The sequence below is a fragment of the Ailuropoda melanoleuca genome, chromosome 11 (genome assembly GCF_002007445.2).
Source record: "Ailuropoda melanoleuca isolate Jingjing chromosome 11, ASM200744v2, whole genome shotgun sequence".
In the NCBI taxonomy this organism is placed as follows: Eukaryota; Metazoa; Chordata; class Mammalia; order Carnivora; family Ursidae; genus Ailuropoda; species Ailuropoda melanoleuca.
Genome location: NC_048228.1, coordinates 11,845,757 through 11,867,677, shown reverse-complemented (window position 1 = coordinate 11,867,677; position 21,921 = coordinate 11,845,757). Strand labels below are relative to the sequence as shown.

Sequence of the window (21,921 nt, the reverse complement as noted above, 5' to 3'; positions counted from 1 at the left end):
TTTTTTTAAAAAAGCTTTAGTGAGTCATGACGGACACACGCTTGCACTTTTTTACTTTGTACTTTGAACATTCCTTGGGAAATCCCATTTAAGGGGAACCACCTCAGTTCCTCCAAGCTCCCCTTCTCCGTCCCCAGAGAAGCACGGACCATGACTTTGGGTAGGCCGTGATGCCTGAGGGCCTCAGTGTCCTCATGCCTGAAAACGAGAGTCTGTGCTGACGCCGAGGGGTGTGAGAGCACTCAGAAAGAGGATGCTTGCTGTGGCTGGATCACAGAAAGCCTGGGATAACTGGTCTCCACGCGAGTGTTGAGGTTCACCTGGGAGCCAGGCTCAGGCTCCTCATTTTGGTGTCTTGTCCTCGGCAGGGCCGGGAGTGTCAGCCCACCCCAGGTCACCAGGCAGCTGATGGGGCAGACAGAGTGCAGCCAGTGGAGCCTTCTTGCACCTTGGACAGCTGTGGGCAGCCACGGGGAGACAAGTTCCCCAAGGAGGTGGACATGCTGCACATCAGGTCACAGGGGGCTTTGCCAGGGCCTGGCCCAGGGGGACAGGAGGACAGTTCCCAGGAGACAGTGCCCCTAATGCCCTTGGCAACTCCGGAGGAAAAGACGACCGACTCTTCCCCGCCATGCACGCCAGGACCTGACCCACCCAAAGGAAGGTAAGCCATCCTCTGAAGCCATACCCGACCCGACTCCCTGACCCAGGAAGACCACGCTTCAGTTAAGTTACAGGTGAGGTGAATTCTAGTCCTGACTGCTCCTGACATGATGTAGGACCTTGGGGAGGTCATGCCCCTCTGGGCCTCAGCTTCCCCATCTGTAGGGTAGTTCTAACACCAGAATTCTTAGTTCTGCAAACCTGTGCTTTTAGGGTCTTGTCCCGACATGGGGATGTGAGGGAATGAGGGGCCCCTCTGAGATGAGGAGGCTGGAGACACGAGGCTGGGGTAGTGGACCTGAGTGTCCTGGGGGCTGAGGGAAGGTCAGCGCAGAGGACGAGCCTTGAGCTAAGCCCCTCTGCCACCCCGGGGGGTCTCCCTCATTCAGGGTCAAGGCTGTGGAGACCCAGCCAGCACCAAGTCCTGCACTTCCACCGGTAAGTCGAGCCAGAGTGGGGGTGGGGAGGGCACAGGTGGAGAATCAGGGGAAGGAGGGAGGCAAAGGGGGGACTGGGATGGTATTTGCCGTCCAACTGGGGAGGGTGTGAGTATGAGAGTGCCTATGTGTCTGTGTGAGTGTGCATATGCACACATGTGTGTGCATCGTGGGCGGGGGGTGAAGAATGACCTTAGACTCTGGAGCTTGGAAAGAGGAGCAGAACCCTGGGCTGGGGGCTGGGGGCTGGGAGCCGGCAGCTGGAGGGGTTTGTCAGGGGAGATTTTTTTTAGAAGGACGATAATGTCGCATGTTTATGCTGATGGACAAAATAGAGCTGGTGCTTCAGGGACAAGAGCGGCTGCATCTCACATGGGAGGAAGGGGTGGGCAGGAGACTGCGTGGCATGACTTTGTGGCTGGAGGCGGGCTGGGGACAGCCCGTCCCTGTCATAGGACGGACAGATGCAGGGGGTGGCTAGATTTGTCGGACAAACGAATGGGCGTTTATTAAGTGCCTACCACGCGCCGTCACCGGATAGTCATGGATAGAAGAGGCGGACAAGGTCCGGCCCACGGGAAGCTTACCTTCCCTACAGGTCGGCAGACAACAGGTATTGACAGCCGAGCGCAGGGCAGGAAATAAATGAGGGGTGGGGCGGGGAGTGCCTGGCTCAAGACCCTGGTGCACAGCGTAGGGAGGTGGCAGAGCCCAGGTCAAGGGCAGGGAGGAGCCTCTGGGCTGCACGGGAGATTTGGGGGACATCCTCCAGGGGCCCAGAGAGGAAGAGCAGTTCGAGGATGCCCTGCAGAGTGAGTGGCGGGAGAAGCTTTGTGGGCCCGTCGGGCTGGATCCCTTCGCCTGTCCTGGAGAGAGGAGGGATCCGGACCCGGCACAGAAGCAACTTCAGGAGAACCTTGGGAACCTCCGGCAGGGCTTCATGAAGGGCTTGCTGGAGGTGGGGGAGGAGGCCACTCATCAGAGGGCTGCCAGGGCCCGGGCCCTGCCAGACCGGAAGTCCCCCAGGACCCTGACCCCCGTGCCCACCTCAGCCCCAAGCCTGCCTCTGACCCTGCCTCAGACCCCCGCCTCGGCCCCTGCGATGGCCCCGTCCTGGGCCCGGTCGCCAGCCTCCGGGCCAGTCCCCGCCCCTGCCCCTGTGGGATCCCTAGTCCCGGCCTCAGGGCCTGTTGCCACCCTGCCAGCTGCCACCCTGGAGGTGGTCTGGAGAAGGGCAGAACTCTTGCACCTGAGCGGAGAGAGAAGCCTGAGCAGCGCCAAGACACGGTAGGAGCCCCCCGAAAAGGGCACCCAAGGTTAGAGCCGCTGTCCTGGTGTCCCTGGCATCTCTCTGCCAGACTCTTGTCCCTGCCACAGTACCTGTTCCCTCTCGTGTGTCCCCTCTCCATTTCTGCTCACTTCTGCTCCCCTCCTCCTCCACGTCTAAGTTCTTTTCCCCATTTCTGCCAGCTTTTCTTTATCCCAACGGAGTGTCCCTTTCCCTCATGTCCCCTCACCCCTGCCTCCTCCTCCCCAGGGTCACTCTGAGACTCTCCTGACCTCCCAAAGCCTCCCCCAGGGTCCTTCCCGTGCCCTCCTCTGCCCCACCTTCCCCCATGCCCTCCCCTAGCTTTTGGGGTGGCCCCGAGCAAGGGTGGCTGGATGTGTGCCCTGTGTCTGGGGTCTGTCCTCTGCAGGCAGGAGCTGGAGGAGCGCGGCCTCCTCAAGCTGTATCAGAACTGGGACGAGAGGCTCGAGGAGCACCTCACCTTGAGGCAAGAGGAAGGTGAGGGGGGGTCTGCCCGGGGAAGCCCCACCCGTGGCAGGAGTCTCAGTCCTCAGGAGCGGGGTGGGCGCACAGAGGGCTCCAGATCACAGCACTGACCTGATGCCCACTGCAGCCCCATGTCGTGGGCCCAGTGGAGACTTCCTGGCTAGGGAGACAGTACAGGGTGGCAGATGGCTGGGGGACCCAGAGCCCATGCTGGGTCCTCTCCCTTGGGGTCCAGTCCTCTTCCAGTTCTGGAGCCACCTCTCTGAGAAAAGGGAGCAAGTCCAGCAAAGTTCTCTAGGCTGGGGCACCTGGGTGGCACAGCGGTTAAGCGTCTGCCTTCGGCTCAGGGCGTGATTCCGGCGTTATGGGATCAAGCCCCACATCAGGCTCCTCCGCTATGAGCCTGCTTCTTCCTCTCCCACTCCCCCTGCTTGTGTTCCTTCTCTCGCTGGCTGTCTATATCTGTCAAATAAATAAATTTAAAAAAAAATCTTTGAAAAAAAAAGTTCTCTAGGCTTTGGAGGCCTTTCTGCCTCCCTCAACCCAAGCCCACTCTACTGGTCCTCTGGAGGTGTCTTGGGTGGGAGGCAGGGCTCCAGGGCCCCCTCATCTGCCCTAGACCATCCCTCACCATTTAACAAGACCAGTTGCCCCCAGACAATTCCCATTTCCCGCTGCATCCCATCCCCTCCAAAAAGTTTTAAAGTTCTTTTTTTTTTTTTTTTAAGATTTTATTTATTTATTTGACAGAGATAGACAGCCAGCGAGAGAGGGAACACAAGCAGGGGGAGTGGGAGAGGAAGAAGCAGGCTCCATAGCGGAGGAGCCTGATGTGGGACTCGATCCCATAACGCCGGGATCATGCCCTGAGCTGAAGGCAGATGCTTAACCGCTGTGTCACCCAGACGCCCCCAAGTTTTAAAGTTCTGAACACCCACCTGGGGGAGGCACTGGGCCCTGCCACTTGCCCATGAGAAGGAGGAGGAGGGAGTGCTGACTCTGTGCGCTCCCCAGTTTGCCTGCAGCCCTGCCGCACCCCGCCCCAGCCCCAGAAGAGCACAGATCTGCCCTCCCTCCACCCTTCACGCCTCCCCCAAATCTGTGACCCTCTCCACCGGCCCCTTCTTCTGACTTCCCTGAATGAGCACTTTGGCTCCCCATGACCCCATCCTGGAAGCTCACTCCTTCTAGCGTTAGAACCCTCTAGCCATTTTCAGAGAGGCTCTTTTGCCCCACGTCCTTGAGCAGAGCTCACCGACAACATGCTGTGCTGTTCCGGCTTAGACACTCAGGGTTCCCACCACACCCCGCAGCCCCATGTGGCTTGCTCTGATGGTCCAAACCACCATGCATTTGGATCACATCTGCTTTTAAGAGCTGTTCTCTTCTTTCCCTTTTTTGGTGTGCCTGCCCTTGGTGGGTCACCACTCACCCCAACTCTAGAACCTTAGTCCTTCCTCTCTCCTCATTTCAGTTCAGTCTATTACGTGCCAGGTACTGAATTAACACAACTGTTCTCGGAGGAGGTACCGTTCTGTCCATCTCACAGATGAGAAGATCGAGGCTCACAGAAGTACAGCGGCTTGCCCGTGGCAGTTGTGTGGTTTGCTTGGGCTGCCTTAACAGAGTATCATCACAGACGGGGTGGCTCAGCATTTCTTTGCTCATAGTTCAGGAGGTCACCGGTCTCAGATCAAGGCGTCAGCAGATTTGGCTTCTTCTGAGGCCTCTCCCCTCGGCTTGCGGGTGGCTGCCTGTGTCCTCCTGCGTCCTCACGTCGCCTTTCCTCTGTGCACACACATCCTTGCTGTGTCTCATTTCCACATTTCCTTTTCTTGTAAGGACACCAGTCAGACTGGATTAGGGCCCACGCCACTCTCTCATTTTAATTTAACCACCTCTTTAAGGCCCTGTCACTGAATACAGCCACACGCTAAGGTCCTGGGGGTTAGGGCTTCAACGTAAGAATTTCGGGGGGATGCCGTTGAGCCCGCAGCAGCAACCCAGCTGATTATGAAACGGCAGAGCCAGCCCCTCCCTCAGTCCATCGGTTCTGCCCGCATTTTGCGGGGCTGCGAAGCCAGGCACAGCTTTGATATCAAGCTATTCTAGAAGGCACGTCCATGCGCATGAGTGACCACAGGGCACCAAAGTCAAAGGCTCAGACTTAAGGGTCAGAAAGACCTGTCTTGGTCACCTAACCTTTAAGCCTCAGTTTCCCTATTGTGACAAAAGTCACAGGCATCCCCCTCTTACAAGGCTGTTGGAAGAATTCAACGAGGACGTGGCTGCGAAGAGCCTAGCTCAGTGGCTGGCACGGAGTAGGGTGCCCCACAGTGGATGTGCTCCTGGTACAACGTGAAGGTTGTCAAGGAGCTTAGCTTGTAGCACAGCAGCTGAACCCTTGGCCTGACCTTGGAATAGAGAGTGGAGGGAGTTGGTGGGACTGTCGCTGTTTCAGCTGCCTGTGCCCCCTCCACCCAGCCATGGTGGTGAAGGGTGCTGGGCAGGAGGGTGGCTGGAATTGGGGGATGGGGGGTGGGAACAAGGCATGTCCCCGCCTCACATGACACCCACCCCTGGGGCCCCACCGCAGCCTTCCGCAGTTACTTTGAGATCCTCAACGGCCACGGCGAGGTGAACGCGCAGAGCCTGGGGAACATTCTGCTGCTCGTGGGTATCTCCATCACGCCGGCTCAGGTGGAGGACGCCCTGATGAGTGCTGACGTCGATGGTGAGTGGGGGAGGCGTCATTCTGAGTCCCGGGCAGGGCCAGCAATAGATGGAGACCTTTCTAGTCCCACAGGGCTCGACGCTTTGAGGGGCCTGCGTGCAGTTTAATGCTCCGCTGTTGCAGTCTGGAAATTTTTCATAAATTTTTGAGGGAGGGGACCCATCCTGCATTTTCATTTTCCACTGGGGCCCACGAACTCTGTGGCGTGTCCTGGCCCCCAAAGTTAATGCTCTCTTGAGCACCTACTCTGTGCCAGGTTCTGGGGACCCGGAGATGACTGTGACCTACCTCCTGACCCCAGAATGTAGGTGATCTCTGAGATCCCTCCCTTTTGGACCTGTGTGTGTGCTTCATAGGACATTCTCCTGTGACTCGGTCACTCATCTGACCAGCTGCGTGACCTTGGACAAGTCACTGAAGTTCACCAAGCCTCGGTTTCTGTACAATAGGGCTGATAGTATCCATCTCACCAGGCTGCTGGAAAGCAAAGGAGATAATCCAGGCAGAGCGCTGAGCACAGTACATATCTATTAAGTGCCCACTGCATGCACCTGCCTGTGCTGGGCACTGAGAATAAAGAGATGCGTAAGACCCATGAGCCCTGCCCCTGAAGTGACACATAGACAGTGACACATAGACAGTGACACAGAAGAAAGAGTCACCAAAGGAAGCCGCACTTAAGGTGGCTTGGAAGAAGGGATCAGGAAGGAAGGCTTCCTGGAGGAGGTGATGCCTGAGCCAAACTGTGAAAGATTAAATAGGGGCTAGTCAGGGAGAGAAGAAAGAAAGGTATTCCTCGTGGTAGAAATAAGCTAGAGAAAGGGGAGAGGATGCAGGGTGAGGGGACTCCCATGTGGTTTGGTTGGCTAGATGCAGGGTGTGGGGGGCAGTGAGGCTGTAAGGGGCCTGGGCTCCTGGTCACTACCTAACTGACTATGCTTCCTCCATCACCGCATAGGGGCAAATCCACACACACAAGCCAGGAATTGACCCCAGCTATGTGACTCTTGGCAAAAGCTTGCTTTTCTCTGTGCCTCAGGCTCCATCCGGGACATGGGGATAAGAGTATTAGGCACCTCCAGGGGGTGGTTTTCTGGATTAGAGACCATTCATTCATTTGTCTAATAGTTCAGAAGACATCTGCTAAGACTTCCCTGTCTTTTTGTTTAAGTTTTATTTATTTAAGTCATCTCTGCCCCCAATGTGGGGCTCAAATCCACAACCCTGAGATCAAGAGCCGTATGTTCCTCTGAGCCAGTCAGGCGCCCCCAAGACCTATACCTGTCTTAAGCCCTGAGGACACAGCGCAAAACAAAATAGACCCAGTCCCTGCCTTCTGGCACCTCCCTTAAATTCCAGATCTTACGAGTGTGTGGTTGCAGTACAGGATTTTATGAGAGTGTTTAGTGGGGCAGCTTACCCGGTCAGGTCTGACTTCCCTTGGGGAAGGGATGATAAGCAGAGGCACACGTAGGGTGTTTACTAAAGAGCTGGAGAGTGGTAGAGAGGATTCCAGCAAGAAGAAGCAGCACGTGCAAAGGCCCGGAGCAGGGAACATGGCCCCAGCAGAAGAACAGGTTCATGCTGGGGGCACTTGGCACCAGATGAGGCTGGAGACAGGCAACAGGCAGGTCCTGCAGGGCCTTGAAGGCCAAGGTGGGACTTGTGTGGGTCCGTAATTCTCAGGCAGTGACTAGCACACGGTAATAACAACAGTTGCTGACATTTACTGAGCTTGTATAATATGCACAGCTCTGTTCCAAGCACTTTGCTTCATTGGTTCTCCCACGAGACAGGTATCAGGGTTACCCTCATCCTCCAGAGGAGAAAACTAAGGCTTAGCAGGGTGGGGGCTTTGCCAAGGTCATACGGATAGTAAGTGGTGGACGAGGGGTGTGAACCCAGACTGCTGCCTCCAGGACCCAAGTTCTAGAAGCTTCCAACCCAGAAGACTTTAATTTTCGCCTTCGCTTAGCCGTGTGCCCCGCACTTCCTGTGCCCGCTTGCCACACTGAGTATGTGTTACATATGAGCTGACTATGTGTCTTCTGTGTGTTTTATAATCAAACCCATCGAGTAAATGCTAATAACCAGGCCTGGGCTGCAATGCCTGGGCCCACTCCGGCAGGCCCCTGCCCACTGTTGTACCCCTGACCTCCACAGGAGACGGTCATGTGGGCTTCAAGGACTTCTTGGCGGTGATGACAGACATCAGGTGCTGCTTCTGCTCCGTGGGTGAGTAGGGATGAGCCCAGAGGAGTCAGAGCTCGGGGAGGGGCCTGCTGGCTGGTGGACAGGGGGCATCCAGAACTACCAAATGGTAACGGCAGACATCATCCCGTGTCCCCAGAACAGAACGCCCTGACGGACATGGCTTCCCCAAACCCCCACACTCTGCTCTTTGAGATCCTGTCCCTGCTGGTGGAGATGCTGGCCTTACCTGAGGCAGCCTTAGAGGAGATCACCAAGTGAGTGCGGTCGGTGGCTGCGGGTGGACGGTTGCAGACCCAGAAATGGCACCTCGTATTTTGGCAGCTGAGGAATTTTGATAGTGAGGACTCTTAGTTGCAAGTGAAAGGCACCCAAATGAAACTGGCTCAAGCAAAAGGGGAATAGATTGGCTCACATAATGGATCATGGCCTCAGGAGTGGTGGGATCCAGGAGACCAGATGATAGCACTGAAGCTTTCTCTCTCCTGCTCATCTCTGTACCCTCGTTTCAAGCTCAGCTAGGCTTGGGGCGCCTGGGTGACTCAGCTGGTGAAGTGTCTGCCTTCGGCTCAGGTCATGATCTCAGGGTCCTGGGATCAGGCCCTGCATCGGGCTCTCAGCTCAGTGAGGAATCTGCTTCTCCCTCTCCTTCTGTGATCTCTCTCGCTCTCTCTCAAAAACAAAACCCAAAAAACCTTAAAAAAAAAAAAAAAAGCTCAGCTAGGCTCTTCCTATAGTGGGAAGGATGGCAACTGGCAGCCGCATACTCACACCCCCCCCCCAGTTGAACAAATCAGCAGCAAGAGGAATTCTTTCTTGCAGTACCCATATGGCAATCTCAGAACAGGAATGTGATGGAGACTGCCTGGACCCAGAGAACACTAGAGATGGAAGCCTCCCCAGATTTCCAGAGTGGGCTGGGCGGATGTTGATCTAAGAAAGGAATGGTCCACATACAAAAGGAACATCCACACTCCAGGGCTAAAAGCAAAGCCTGGCGGCAGAATGGCCCACCTGGTCTCTCTGTGTATCACACTGAGGCTTGTCCCTGCCACCAAGACCAGGCTTTGTCCACATGGGGCCAGAGGCGGAGGACTGATAGCAGACTGTTCCAGCAACACCAGCTTAGCAACCTCAGAGACAAAAGGGCTTTTTTGCCTCCCAGCATCTGTAAATCACTCTAAGTATATATAACTCTAAAGAACATAAATGTATAATTTTATTTTTTAAATTTATTTGTTTTAAAGATTTTTTATATATTTGTCAGAGAGAACACAAGCAGGATGAGAGGCAGGCAGAGGGAGAAGCAGGCTCCTCCCTGAGCGAGGAACATGAATGTATAATTTTAAAAACAATAAAATGAATTCCCATGTGTCCGTTTCCCCAGTTTAAAAATAGATCATTTCCAATAACCTTGAAGCCCTATGTGCCTTACCCCATTCACAAAGCACTCTCTCCCCAAATAAGAATGAACCATTATTCCCTTCCTTTCTGTTTTAGATTTTCACTACTTGTTTATTTTCCCTTTGTTTACTCAAAATGTCAAATATACAGCAAAGTTGAGAGAATTTCACAGTGAACCTTTATAAACTGACCACCTAGATTCAGCCATTGCCAATCCGCTATGCTTGTTCTAATCTTGTGTCTGTCCGTCCCTCTATTCATCAGTCCCTATCGGTTTTTTATTCATTTCACAATAAATTACAGTCATTTCCCTCTAAATACTTCAGCATACATATCAATAACTAAAGATTGACATTGATCTAGAGGGTTTTTTTTTTCATTATTATTTGAGGTATAATTTACAGTCAGTGAAACATACAAATCATTAGTGTGTGAATCTCAGCAAATGCTCACACCTGGGCAACCTGAACCCCTCTCAAGGTATATGCAACTTTACCATCACTTCCGAAAGCGCCCTCACGATCCTTCCCAGTCGGTGTCCGAACCCACCCCTGCGGAGGCAATCGCTCTTCTGGCTTGTTTCCCATCCCAGATTGGTTTTTGCCTTTTGGCAACTTCACATCAATGGAAACATACAGTGTGGAGTCCTAGGGGGTCAGCTTCTCGAACTCAGCACAATGCTTTTGCGACTTGTCCCTGTTGTTGTGGGCGTCGGTGTTCACCCCTTTCTATTGCTGGGTAGTGTTCCACTCATGCATCTACCCCGTTGGTTCATCTGTTCTTTTACGGATGGATTTCCCCGCAGTTCCCAGTGTGGGTTATAATGAACGAAGCCGCCATTAACAGTTTTGTGCAAGCTCTTTCGTGGACACATACTTTTGCTTTCCTCAGGTGAACGTGCAGAAGGGAATTGCAGAGAGGCGTATTTTACCTCTGAGAACGCACCAGAACTTTTCCCAAGTGCTTGTACATTTTAAAGTCCCACCATTGATATGAGAGTTCTGGTTGCTCCACCTCTTGTGCAAATTTGGCGATGTCAGTCTTTATTCTGGTAGATACATGGTGGTGCTTTCTGGTCTTTATTCACATTCGTTTGTATTTCTGAATACTTTATTGTTTAGCTGTTCACAAACTTTATGTGAGTGGGCTCATACTGCAGTTAAGTCTTCTGTTACTTGTTTTTTCTCCTCAATGTTATGTTTTTGTGATTCATTCACGTTCTTGTGCAAAATTATCGATCGTGTATTGTTCTCACTGCTACGTACTACTTTTTAAAAAATTTTATTTATTTATTTTGACTGAGAGAGGGAGAGAGCACAAGCAAGGGGAGCGGCAGGCAGGGGAAGAGGGAGAAGCAGGCTCCCAGCTGAGCAGGGAGCCTGATGAGGGTCTCGATCCCAGGACCCTAGGATCATGACCTGAGCCGAAGGCAGACGCTTAACTGACTGAGCCACCCAGGTGCCCTGACTGCCGCATACAATTACGCATGACTATATCACAGTATACTTATTCATTCTGCTGATAGCCATTAGGGCTGTGTTCAGTTTCCAGCTGTGGTAGAAACACTGCAAATATGCTTGTATATGTCTCGTGGGACACGTGGGCAAGAGTTTCTCCAGAGCAGTTTTTAAACTTTTTGGCCAACACCCCTTTACATTCATTTTTTAAAACTATTTATTTATTTGAGAGTGTAAGAGTGCTATGGGGGGTGGTGAAGGGGCAAAGGGAGAGAGAGAGTCTTAAGCAGACTTCACGCGGAGCGTGGAGCCTGACTCAGGGCTTGATCCCAGGACCCCTGGGATCAGGATCTGAGCTGAAGTCAGACACCCAACCAACTGAGCCACCCAGGCACCCCACCCTTTTACACTCTTAAAAAATTTTTGAGGACACCAAGGAATCTTTGTCAATATTTTCTATATTTGAACTTAAAACTGAAAAAAATTAAAATATCTATTAACTTATTTAACAATAATAATCCCAATTATATGTTAACATAAAAAAACATTATAAATGAAAAATAACTACAGTTCCAAAAAAAAAAAATGTTGAGAAGAATGGCACTGTTAGACAATATTGCAAATCTCTTCAGAGTCTGGCAGAAGAGAAGACAGCTTTCTGTCTCCTATCTGCTCTGCAATCTGTTGCAATACGTTGCTTTGGTTGAAGTATGTAAAGAAGTCTGGCCCACACAAATACGTAACTGGAAAAGGAAGTATTTTAATAGCCTTTTCATTTAATACCACATATCACGTGGATCATTTTCTTTGATACTACACCAGACTTGATAAGTGGTAGAGCCTTATGTGCTTGCAGTGTGGAATCTGAAACCATAGGAATGAACTTTTTGTACTTTTCTACATATTTTTAAAAATATTTTCTTTCTTTCTTTTTAGAGAAAGAGAGAAAGCGGGGGCGGGGGAGTAGAGAGGGAGGGAGAGGACGGGGGAAAGAATCCCAGGCAGAATCCCATGCTGAGCAGGGAGCCCAGCTCGGGGCTTGAACTCATGACCCTGAGATCATGACCTGAGCTGAAACCAAGAGTCCGACGCTCAACTGACTGAGCCACCCAGGGGCCCCTCTACTCTTTTGTTTTTTTTAAAGTTTATTTATTTAAACACTCTCTACATCCAAAGTGGGGCTCGAACTCAAGGGCTGCACACTCTACTGACTGAGCCAGCCAGAAGCCCTCTGTACTCTTTTAAATATAGAGTCTATTGGTCCATCTTGTAGTTTGAATGGCTCTCCTCTCATGAATGTTTTTGTAACATGCACTGGTCATCCGGAAAATATTGTGTATCTCCCGGGTGTAGACACATTTCATTTTAGTTAGTATATATATATATATATATATATATATATATAATAATTAGTGTACATATATATACTATGACACTATATTATTAGTACATATATACTATGATATTATATTTAATATCGCCATTAATATTAGAAAAGTCTTTAAGTATTAGAAGTGTCGTGTGTGGCTATAATTCATTCATTTTCACTGCTATAAACTATTTTGTATAAGCACATGTGAATGCCCATGTTAATGGATTTAAGTTTCCCAAAATTCTAACTTTATCTTGAAAGCTTTAATTTTATCAGAGCCAAAAAAAATGCGGTCAGTTGTTCTCCTTGAAGTGATGGGCTACCTTCATCCACTTGTAGAGAAATATCCACCAAGTACCAAAGGCTGAATAACCATAGTTTGTCCTTCATTCAAGTAAAAATGCCATTCAATGTCCAGGAGAGGAAAAATTTTCCATTACTCTCTTAGAATTTCCAACTGGGACCGACATAAGATAGATGAACAGGACGCGTACCTGGCTGGCTCAGTCAGTAGACTGTGTGACTCTTGATCTCAGGGTCATTAGTTCAAGTCCCACATTGGGTGTAGAGATTACTTAAATAAATAAATAAATAAAACTTTTAAAAAAGATGGATGAAGAGGAGAAAAGCATATGAATCTTATTTACATGTACTTGGGTGCCCTCACAAGGAAAATGAAGACCCAAAGAAGCAACTCAGCCTGAGTGCTTATATACTAGGTTGAACAGAGGGTAGTGAATGTGGAGAAGTAGTGAAATTATATGGGCAGACTGAAGACAGATAAGAGTTATTTTAACAAGGGGTGCCTCGGTGGCGCAGTCGTTAAGCGTCTGCCTTCGGCTCAGGGCGTGATCCTGGCGTTATGGGATCGAGCCCCACATCAGTCTTCTGCTGGGAGCCTGCTTCTTCCTCTCCCACTCCCCTTGCTTGTGTTCCCTCTCTCGCTGGCTGTCTCTCTCTGTTAAATAAATAAATAAAATCTTTAAAAAAAAAAGAGTTATTTTAACAAGGTCTATTTACGGAGTTCTCTCAGTCAAGGCTCCCCATCTCTTGTGATAAGAATGTTTCTTCTTGGGGGCGTGGTGGCTCAGTCAGTTAAGCATCTGCCTTTGGCTCAGGTCATGATCCCAAGGTCCTGGAATCGAGTCCTGTATCGGGTTCCCTGCTCAGCTGGGAGCCTATTCTCCCTCTTCCTCTGCCTGCCACTCCCCCTGCCCATGCTCTCTCTCTCTCTCTGTCAAATAAATAAATAAAATCTTAAAAAAAAAAAAGAATGTTTCTTCCTCTTGGTACAGAGAGGGCATGTGGGAATTTTATCACCTGCTTTTAGAAAGAAAAAGAAAGATCCGAGTGCCCTTCCTGCATCTGCTGTTTTTCAAGTGCTTTAAAAAAAAAAAAAGATTTATTTATTTATTTTAGGGAGAGAGTGCAAGCAAGCTGGGCAGGGGCAGAGGGAGAGGAAGAGAATCTCAAACAGACTCCCCACTGATGGTGGAGCCCAAACTAGGGCTCTATCTCAGGACCCTGAGATCATGACCTGAGCCAAAACCAAGAGTCAGACGTTTAACCAACTGAGCCACCCAGGTACCCCTTAAGTGCCTTTAATTAAAATAACCATATGCCAAAGTGGTGTGTTTTGCAGTGGTGTGCCCTAAACTCCTTAATTTCCCCCCTACCTGAAACTTGCCTGTGAATCTCATATATTAAAAGCTTAATTAGTGACTATGGGGAGGAAATCGAGTTAGAAGTTGTGAAATAAGAAATCTGTAAAAGGGAGAGGAAAAACAGATCGTAACTGGCAGAAAAGAACAAATCTAAGCACGATGTCCCATAGTTCTCAGGCTCCGTTGCTTAATCCTGAGACTAGGTCCATTCAGTTTGTACTCATCCTACTTTGGGTTCATTAAGCTTCCTGGATTTGTAATTTATAGTTTTTTAAATCCTATTTCTCCTTTTTCATACATTCTTCCATAAATAATATTTTTATATGCCCCCCTCCTCTCCTTCTGGGACTCCAATTCCATAGCACTTAAACTTGTTTCAGAGGTCACTGGGGCTCTGACCATTGTATCCTGAATTTTCTCTCTGTGCTTCGCTTTGAATGATTTTATTGCTAAGTATTCAAGTTTGCTGATACTTTCTTTTGCTGTGTCTAATCTCCTCTTAAGCTTATCCAATGAATTTTTATTTCAGCTATTGCATTTTTCATATTTAAATATTTCATTTGATTCTATTTCATAGTTTTATTTCTCTCCTCATGTTTGTATTCCCTTTAAGTCCTTGGGCATATTTATAATAGTTCATTTAAGGTCCTCTTCTGCTAATTCCATCGTCTTTGTCATTTCTGGGTCTGCTTATATAAACTGATTTTTCTTTTTTTATTGGTCACTTTCTTGCTTCTTAGAGTCGATGCTGGATATCATGGCACTTCTTTATCAAGTGTCTGGATTTTGTTCTTTGAAGTGTTGAACTAGAGTGCAGGTGGTTAAGTTACTGAGGATAGTCTTCTTTCTTTCACGGTTATTTTATTTTATTTTATTTTATTTAACTCTACCACCAACATGGGGCTCACATTCATGACCCTGAGATCAAGAGCCACATGCGGTACTAACTCAGTCAGGCAGGTGCCCCTCTTCCAAGGTTTTAAAGCTTTGTTAGGGAAGATCCAGGATAGTCTCTCCTCTAGGGCTGAGTGAGTCCCGACTACTGAAAGAGAGCTCATCTAAGAGTTCTACTCATTCCACAGGTGTTCAACTAAGCCTTTCTGCTCTGGCTGTTTGAAACTCATGTGTCTCTCAGCCATAGGTAAACTCTGGTAATTACTTGGGTTTTTTTTTTTTGTTGTTGTTGTTGTTCTTTGTCTGGCTTCATAAAATTTCACACTCTGTGTGTACTGCTTAGCGTTCAACCAAAGACTTAAGAATACCCCATGCAGGGGCGCCTGGGTAGCGCAGTCGTTAAGCGTCTGCCTTTGGCTCAGGGCGTGATCCCGGCGTTCCGGGATCGAGTCCCACATCAGGCTCCTGCGCTGGGAGCCTGCTTCTTCCTCTCCCACTCCCCTGCTGTGTACCCTCTCTCGCTGGCTGTCTCTCTGTCACATAAATAAAAAAATTAAAAAAAAAAAAAAAAAATACCCCATGCATATTTCGGCAACTCTTTCTTTGCACAGCTCGCATCTCTTTGATATCCTGATACACTAACCCCAGTGGCCTCCATCTTCACCAACTGTCTGTCCCCTTACCTCAGCGAGTCTCCTGTTCTGCCTGGGTGCCACTTCATGCATCACAGTCCAGAAAGTACCTCCAGGCAAAGTTCTCTGGAAATCGTTAAGTTCACCTCATTGGTTTCTCTTCTCTCAAGGATTATAGTCTTGTGCTGCCCATTGTTCAACATCTGACAACAGTTTCAAATATTTTGTCCATGTATAGTTATTTCTAGCAGGAAGACAAGATCAGGACCAGTTCCTTCATTATGGCCAGAAACAGAATCCTGTTCATTTGTCTTCAATTCTTTTTTTCCCCCGTTCTTCAGATTTGATGATTTCTATTGATCTGTCTTCAAGTTTACTAATGCTTTTTTCTGCTATCTCCAATCTGCTATGAAGCCTATTCAGTGACTTTTTCACTTCAGTTATCATACCTTTTGGTCCTAGAATTTCCATTTGTTTCCTGTTTCTAGTTTCTGTTTCTCTATTCATGAAGATCACATTTTCCTTTAATTATTTGATTATATTTTTAATATCTTTTTTAAAAAGTTTTTATTTATTTGAGAGAGAGAGCATGCACATGCATGCATGCACGAGTGGGGGGAGGGGCAGAGGGAGAGAGAGAGAAGCAGACTCCCTGGTGAGCAGGGAGCCTGACATGGGTCTCGATCCCAGGACCCTAAGATCATGACCTGAACTGAGGGCAGATGCTTAACCATCTGAACCACCCAGGTGCCCCTTTAATAGCTCTTTTAAAGCCATCGTCTACTAAATCGAACATCTGGGCTTTCCTCAAGGTTGCTTTCCAGGAGTTTATTTTTATGGGCCTTACTATGGGCCACATTTTCCTGTTTCTTTGCATGTCTAATAATTTTTTAAAAGATTTTATTTATTTATTTTAGAGAGAGAGAGCATGAGCAAGCAGGGCGAGAGGCAGATGGAGAGGAAGATGATCTCAAGTAGACTCTCACTGTGCACAGACCCTGACGTGGGGTTCCATCTCAGGACCCTGAGATCATGCCCTGAGCCAAAACCAAGAGTCAGACACTTAACCGACTGAGCCATCCGGGCACCCCGTACATGTCTGATAATTTTTTATTGTGTCCTGAACATTTTAGTTGATATGGTTTAGAGACTGGATTCTGTTTTGTTTGGAAACTGGACTCTTCCTTTGATGAGCATTAATTTTTTGTTCTTATAGGCAGTTACTGGCCGATCACTTTGAGTTTATGGAGTCTTGGTTTTTTATTTTGCTGGGACATATTTGTGAAAGGCCCAGGTGTTACCTAAACCCTCTAACTTGATAGACTCAACTTCCAAACTCTGTTTCTCCTGTGGATTTTAGTTTTAGGTAAGTAGACAGTGGTCAGCAAATTATGGGCTGCAGGCCACATTCAGCTCGCTCTGTTTTTACAGTTAAACTTTCATTCATCCACATAGAGGATAGGGATTCCTTGATGCTACACCGGCAAAGCCGAGTACCCATGATCACTTCTGCGATAATGAAATTGTCTTCTTCTCCTTGTAGTTTTATCACATTTTGCTTTATATTTCATGTTTAGAATTTTGTATTTCCAAGGGACGCCTGGGTGGCTCAGTCAGTTAAGTGTCTGCCTTTGGCTCGGGTCACGATCCTGGAGTTCTGGGATCGAGCCCTGCGTTGGACTCCTTGCTCAGTGGGGAGTCTGCTTCTCCCTCTGCCTGCTGCTCCCCCTGCTTGTTCTCTATGTCTCTCTCTCTCTCTGACAAATAAATAAATAAATAAAATCTTTAAAAAAAAAAGAATTTTGTATTTCCTGATGAATTGAATATTTTATCATTATATGGTAATCGTTTTTGTCTCTAGTAATGCTTTTTGTCTTAAGGCCTAGTTTTTTTTTAAAAAGATTTTATTTATTTATGTGACAGAGAGACAGCCAGTGAGAGAGGGAACACAAGCAGGGGAGTGGGAGAGGGAAGAAGCAGGCTCCCAGCCGAGGAGCCTGATGTGGGACTCGATCCCGGAACGCCGGGATCACGCCCTGAGCTGAAGGCAGACGCTTAACCGCTGTGCCACCCAGGCGCCCCTAGTTTTTTAAATATTAATATGGTTATACCAACTTCCTTTGGTTAGTATTCAACTGACATAACTTTATCCTTTGAGTTAATTCTTTAAAAAAGTAATGTGCACATTGTTTAAAAAGCCAAACAGTCCGAAAAGGTTAATAGCAAACACTTGTAGTTTCCTACACCATTCTTTGCCATGCTCCCCACTCCCTGAAGTCTCCCTTCCCAAGACAAATTCTTTTGACTCTCTCCTTACTTTGAAATAATATGCATGTACTATAATATTTTGGTTAGCGATTTTTTGACATGTATCTATTGACTTCTTATTATGGTATGGATTTAGCTGTCTGGTACAACCATCCCCCAAGCTCTACCTATTCTAACATATTATCATTTTTTACTAAATAATTTTGGGGGGGTCTTCTATTATTATGGCTATGCAATTTTTAACAGCTGAGTATTTTATTATACTATGATTTCACTTCCTTGTCTTTCTAGTTCCTGAAGTTGACAATTGCCTTGATTTTTTTTTCTTTGTACTCATTAAATAATTCCTGTTCCTTCTTAGAGTTTCTTTTTCTTGGAGGCATGTTCTAAATAATTTCATTATTCTTATTTTTGGATTAATTTCTTTTTAAGCTGTTGCAGAGCTGTCATCTTGGGGGTCTGTTGTCATCCTAGGAATTCTTTCTTCTTTTTCTCATGCCTTACTCTTCCTTGGTTTGCTTAATCCTTCTTGGTTTGTTTGGTTTAGTTAAAAAATAATGGGAGCATGTTTCCCTAGTAGCTTTTTTGGGTTAGAAAGGAAGTGATTCAACAACTGGTCAGTAATGCCAGCCCTATTCTGTCTTCTATGCTATAGTGATCTAGTCTAAACTTGTTGTCCTTTATGGCAGTTGCACTACCAACGTGGGATCTCCCTTTACCATCTTCCTTTACCTTTGCTTCTCCTGTGTTGGATCTCCTGTTTTCTGTATGTATATCTTTTCTGTTTTGGTTTATGCCCTCATTTTAGAAGAATATGTCCTCCAGTAGCTTCTTGAGAAAGAATACATGGGATACAAAATTTTTGAGATTTTATGTGTCTGCAAAAAGAGTTTATTTATATTCACGCTGAGTAGGTTAGCTGGGTATAGAATTCTATATTGGTATATTAGTTCAGGAATAGACCCCAATGCACTACAGTTCAAACAAGATAGTTTATTTCTCTCTTATATTGACAGTCCAGAAGAAGGAGGCAGGAAGATAAGGCTGCCCAGCACACAACTTATTGTTTCTTTCTAACTTACTGTTCCACCACTCCCTAGGTCAATCCTAAGCCAATTTACCAGCAACACATCTGAATTCAAGCCCACGGGAAGGGGAGAGAGGAAGTGGAGAGCAAGCAATTTCCTTTAAAATTGTGACCGAGAAAGTTGCACACATTTTTCTCATGTCCTTTTGGCCCTTGTGGGGTGAAATTATTTTCTAGGTCATCTTTCTTAATCAACATGTTGCCTTTTCAGGTCCTAGTTTTACACTGGAGTCTAGCTCCAACTTCCATGTGAGGGCTCTGGTATTCATTTTCTGTGTTCCATGTGTGAAGCTTATCCAAACCCTAAATTCTAGGTCCCAGAGATAGGCAGAGACCCCAGCAGAACCAGCAACTTAAGCCTTAAATGTTTCCCAGCACCGAGTAGCATGCCCACCCCTCACACCTGCCTCAAAGCCCTGGGTGGTCTGGCTCTGCCATATTGCTACCCAAAGTCTCCCACTCTTCCTCACATACCAAGCTCTAGCCTCTCTGGCCTCCTTGCCATTCCTAGAGCCCACTGAGCTCTTTCCCACCTCCTGGCCTTTCCACATGCCATTCCCTCTGACTGAAAGACTGTTCCTTCAGAGATATTCATTTGACTTGCTCCCTCCCCTCATTCTGCTCAAATATCACCACCTCTGAGACTTTTGTTGACCACTGTGAGCAAAAGAGCCACTCATTACTACCCACTGTCCAACTTTTACTTGCCCTCATTACACCCACCACTACCGATGTGGTCTTGTATTTATTTGTTCATGGTTTGACTCTCCCACTAGGTGTGTGCCTAGGTAGTCGATTTAGAAAGGGATTCCAGGGAGGAGTGAGAGAAGGAATTGTGAACAGAGGAGGAGCCAATACAAGCATGTGTTATTGAGTCAACCACCCCCAGGATCTTCTGAGAAGACTATGAATGGTGGTTCAGAACTGTGTCAGGAGAAGAAAGAGAAACCTGTATACCTCAGCTGCGAGCTCCTTTGGTCAAGGGTGGCCCCCACCGTGGTTTAATTCCCCTGCACTTCCGGCTTGCACTCTGGGCGTCAGAGAAGCTCCAGGCAGGAGGCTGCTAAGGTGAGGCCACCTCAGACTGTCCCTGTGCAAAGCTGCTCGAGGACCGTGTGGAAGTGGTCACTGTGGCAATGGCCAGAGTGAGAGAGGGGCTGGAACACTAGGAGGCAGGGACCTCCTATGGAGATGTCCTGCACTGCCTTCCCAATCACCTAGATGTGCGGCCAGCCTGCAGGAAACACCCACTGAGCGTCTGCTGAATGCATGAGCAGCTGCAGTCTAGTGGGCAGGCAAGTAGCAGTGAGTCAAGAAAACAAAACTCAGATCTGGGAGATGAGCCGGTTAATCGCACAGCTGTCTTACAGAGCACGTGTACGTCTAAGTAACAGTATCAGTGACAGAAATCATAGGTGACATTGACCAGGCTCGTTCCATGGGCCTTGTTGCTGAGTGCTCGATGGGCCGTGTTATTTAATCCTAGAACATGAAGACTGTTCGATCCGTTTTACGCAGGGGAAACCCGAAGCTCAGAGAAGTCATGTGACTTGCACAGCTAGGGTCAGGGTGACTGGAGTCCAGAGGAGACAGTGACAGGGAGTTAACGGCAGAGCTGGGACTAAAATCCAGGTCTCCGAACTCCTGGGCTGGTATCCCTGTCCCAGAGCTGGCCAGATAGAACAGGGGCTCCGAAAGAGTGAGGGGGGAGAAGGGTGAATTTAAACACAGCCAGGCTGAGCTGGGCGGGGACTACCTCCCCAGCTATTACCAGAAGAAGCTGAAGGAAGGCACCTGTAAGGCCCAAGAGATGGAGTTGGCCATAGGCCGGCTGCGGTCCCGGAAGAAGCTTCCCTACAGCCCCCAGCAGGCAGACTTGGAAGTCCCAGAATGAAGGGTCCCATCACGAACACATGTGCTCCTGCGTAAGCTGTTATTAGCCCTTACGCTGGGCTCGGCATTTAGCTGCACGCTGAGCAAATATTATCCCTTTAATCCTCATTGTCAGCTCTGTGAGGTGGGTCCTCACCTCCAGCCTACCCAGAGGCTCAGAGAGGTTAAGTGATTTGCCCAAATCCACCCAGCTCAGGATGTGGCAAAGCTGGGATTTCAGCTGGGTCCCCTGCCTCCCAAGGCCAGACTTGCTCTGAAGCATTCCCCGCTCCTGCCTCCTCCTCCCTTGCCAGCTACCAACCTGCAAAGCCCCTACGCCCAGGTGTCCTGCATCCCGCTCTGTTCGCGGCTGGACAAGAAGATGGTCCGTCGGAAGCAGGGCAGCCACTATGTGCTGGACCCGTGCACCCCTCCCAGCCTGGGCCCCGACATCCGGAGCCTCCTCTTCCAGTCAGGATCTCAAGGAAGCAGGTGGGCGCCCAGAAGGCAGGAGCTCCAGCCCAGGCCCATCCAGCACCTTTTTTAAGAGGCCCTGGCCTACCCCAAGGGGAATCCATCCTTCCAAGAGACAATGCCTGCGATACTGCTGCTCCAGGGAGGAAAAGGGGGAAGGATGGAAGCAGTAAGGGACTAAGCTTTGTTGAGGGCCCATGTGCCACGTCGACTGTGCTTGAGTCAGGGCACTTCTGCCTCACTGTGCCTGGACTCAGTGGTGTATGCCGTCTTCCTCTCAGGCTGCTACCACCACGTAGGGGGTTAGCTCGCAAGTCCTTTGCCTGAGTCTGACTCCACGTTGGAAACAGTAGGAAATAGGCTTAACTGCTGGATGGACGGAAGCTTCCCCTGCCAGTCCCCTTCCAGGCACTTTGGGGGCAAAAGAACTCAGGACTTGCAATCAGGCCCCTGAGCCCAACTGCTTGGCTCCATTGCTTGCCAGGGAAGCCACCTCTCCCCTGGGGCACGTGGAAGTGGCTCATTTCCTCCCACCCTTCTCCTCCCCTTTCCCTAGGGAACACGGCTCTCTCAGAGCCGAAAGTGGCTCAGCTCTGTGCCGGCTCGAACCCACTGACCTCTGGAGTCCCGACTCTGGGCAGCTGCTCAAGGCCTGCAGGTGGACAGGTCTTTAGGCAGGTGTCGCTGCTGGATTTTACTTTTGTGGCCTGGTAAGCCAATAAACACCAAGAACCTGGGCCTCTGTGTCTGGTGCCAGGGAAGGCCCCCAGGTTTTCACCCCTCCACTGGGCTATCAGAGGGCAGGGCCCCAGCCTCCCTCAGGCTTAGGAAACCCTGAAGCAAGACACACCTCGAAACCCTGCCGGGGTTGGGGCTCCTGCTAGAGGGACCCCTGGGTGCAAAGTCTTGGCCTTCTATGCACTCTCAAAGCACAGAGCTGGGACTCTCTTCAGATGAGTGTATCCCCTAAGGGCAGAG

General features: G+C 48.9%; 1 protein-coding gene across 1 annotated transcript; it reads left to right on the top strand.

Annotated features, from left to right (window-relative positions):
* The first annotated feature begins 890 nt into the window (after window positions 1–890).
* On the top strand, window positions 891–21,559 carry SPATA21 (spermatogenesis associated 21). The gene is given in 11 exon segments (XM_034672083.1): window positions 891–898; window positions 1,053–1,101; window positions 1,873–2,387; window positions 2,798–2,886; window positions 5,471–5,608; window positions 7,772–7,843; window positions 7,959–8,076; window positions 20,362–20,522; window positions 20,784–20,961; window positions 21,500–21,509; window positions 21,512–21,559. Coding segments are annotated over 11 exon segments (1,386 nt in total).
* Window positions 21,560–21,921: the final 362 nt, after the last annotated feature.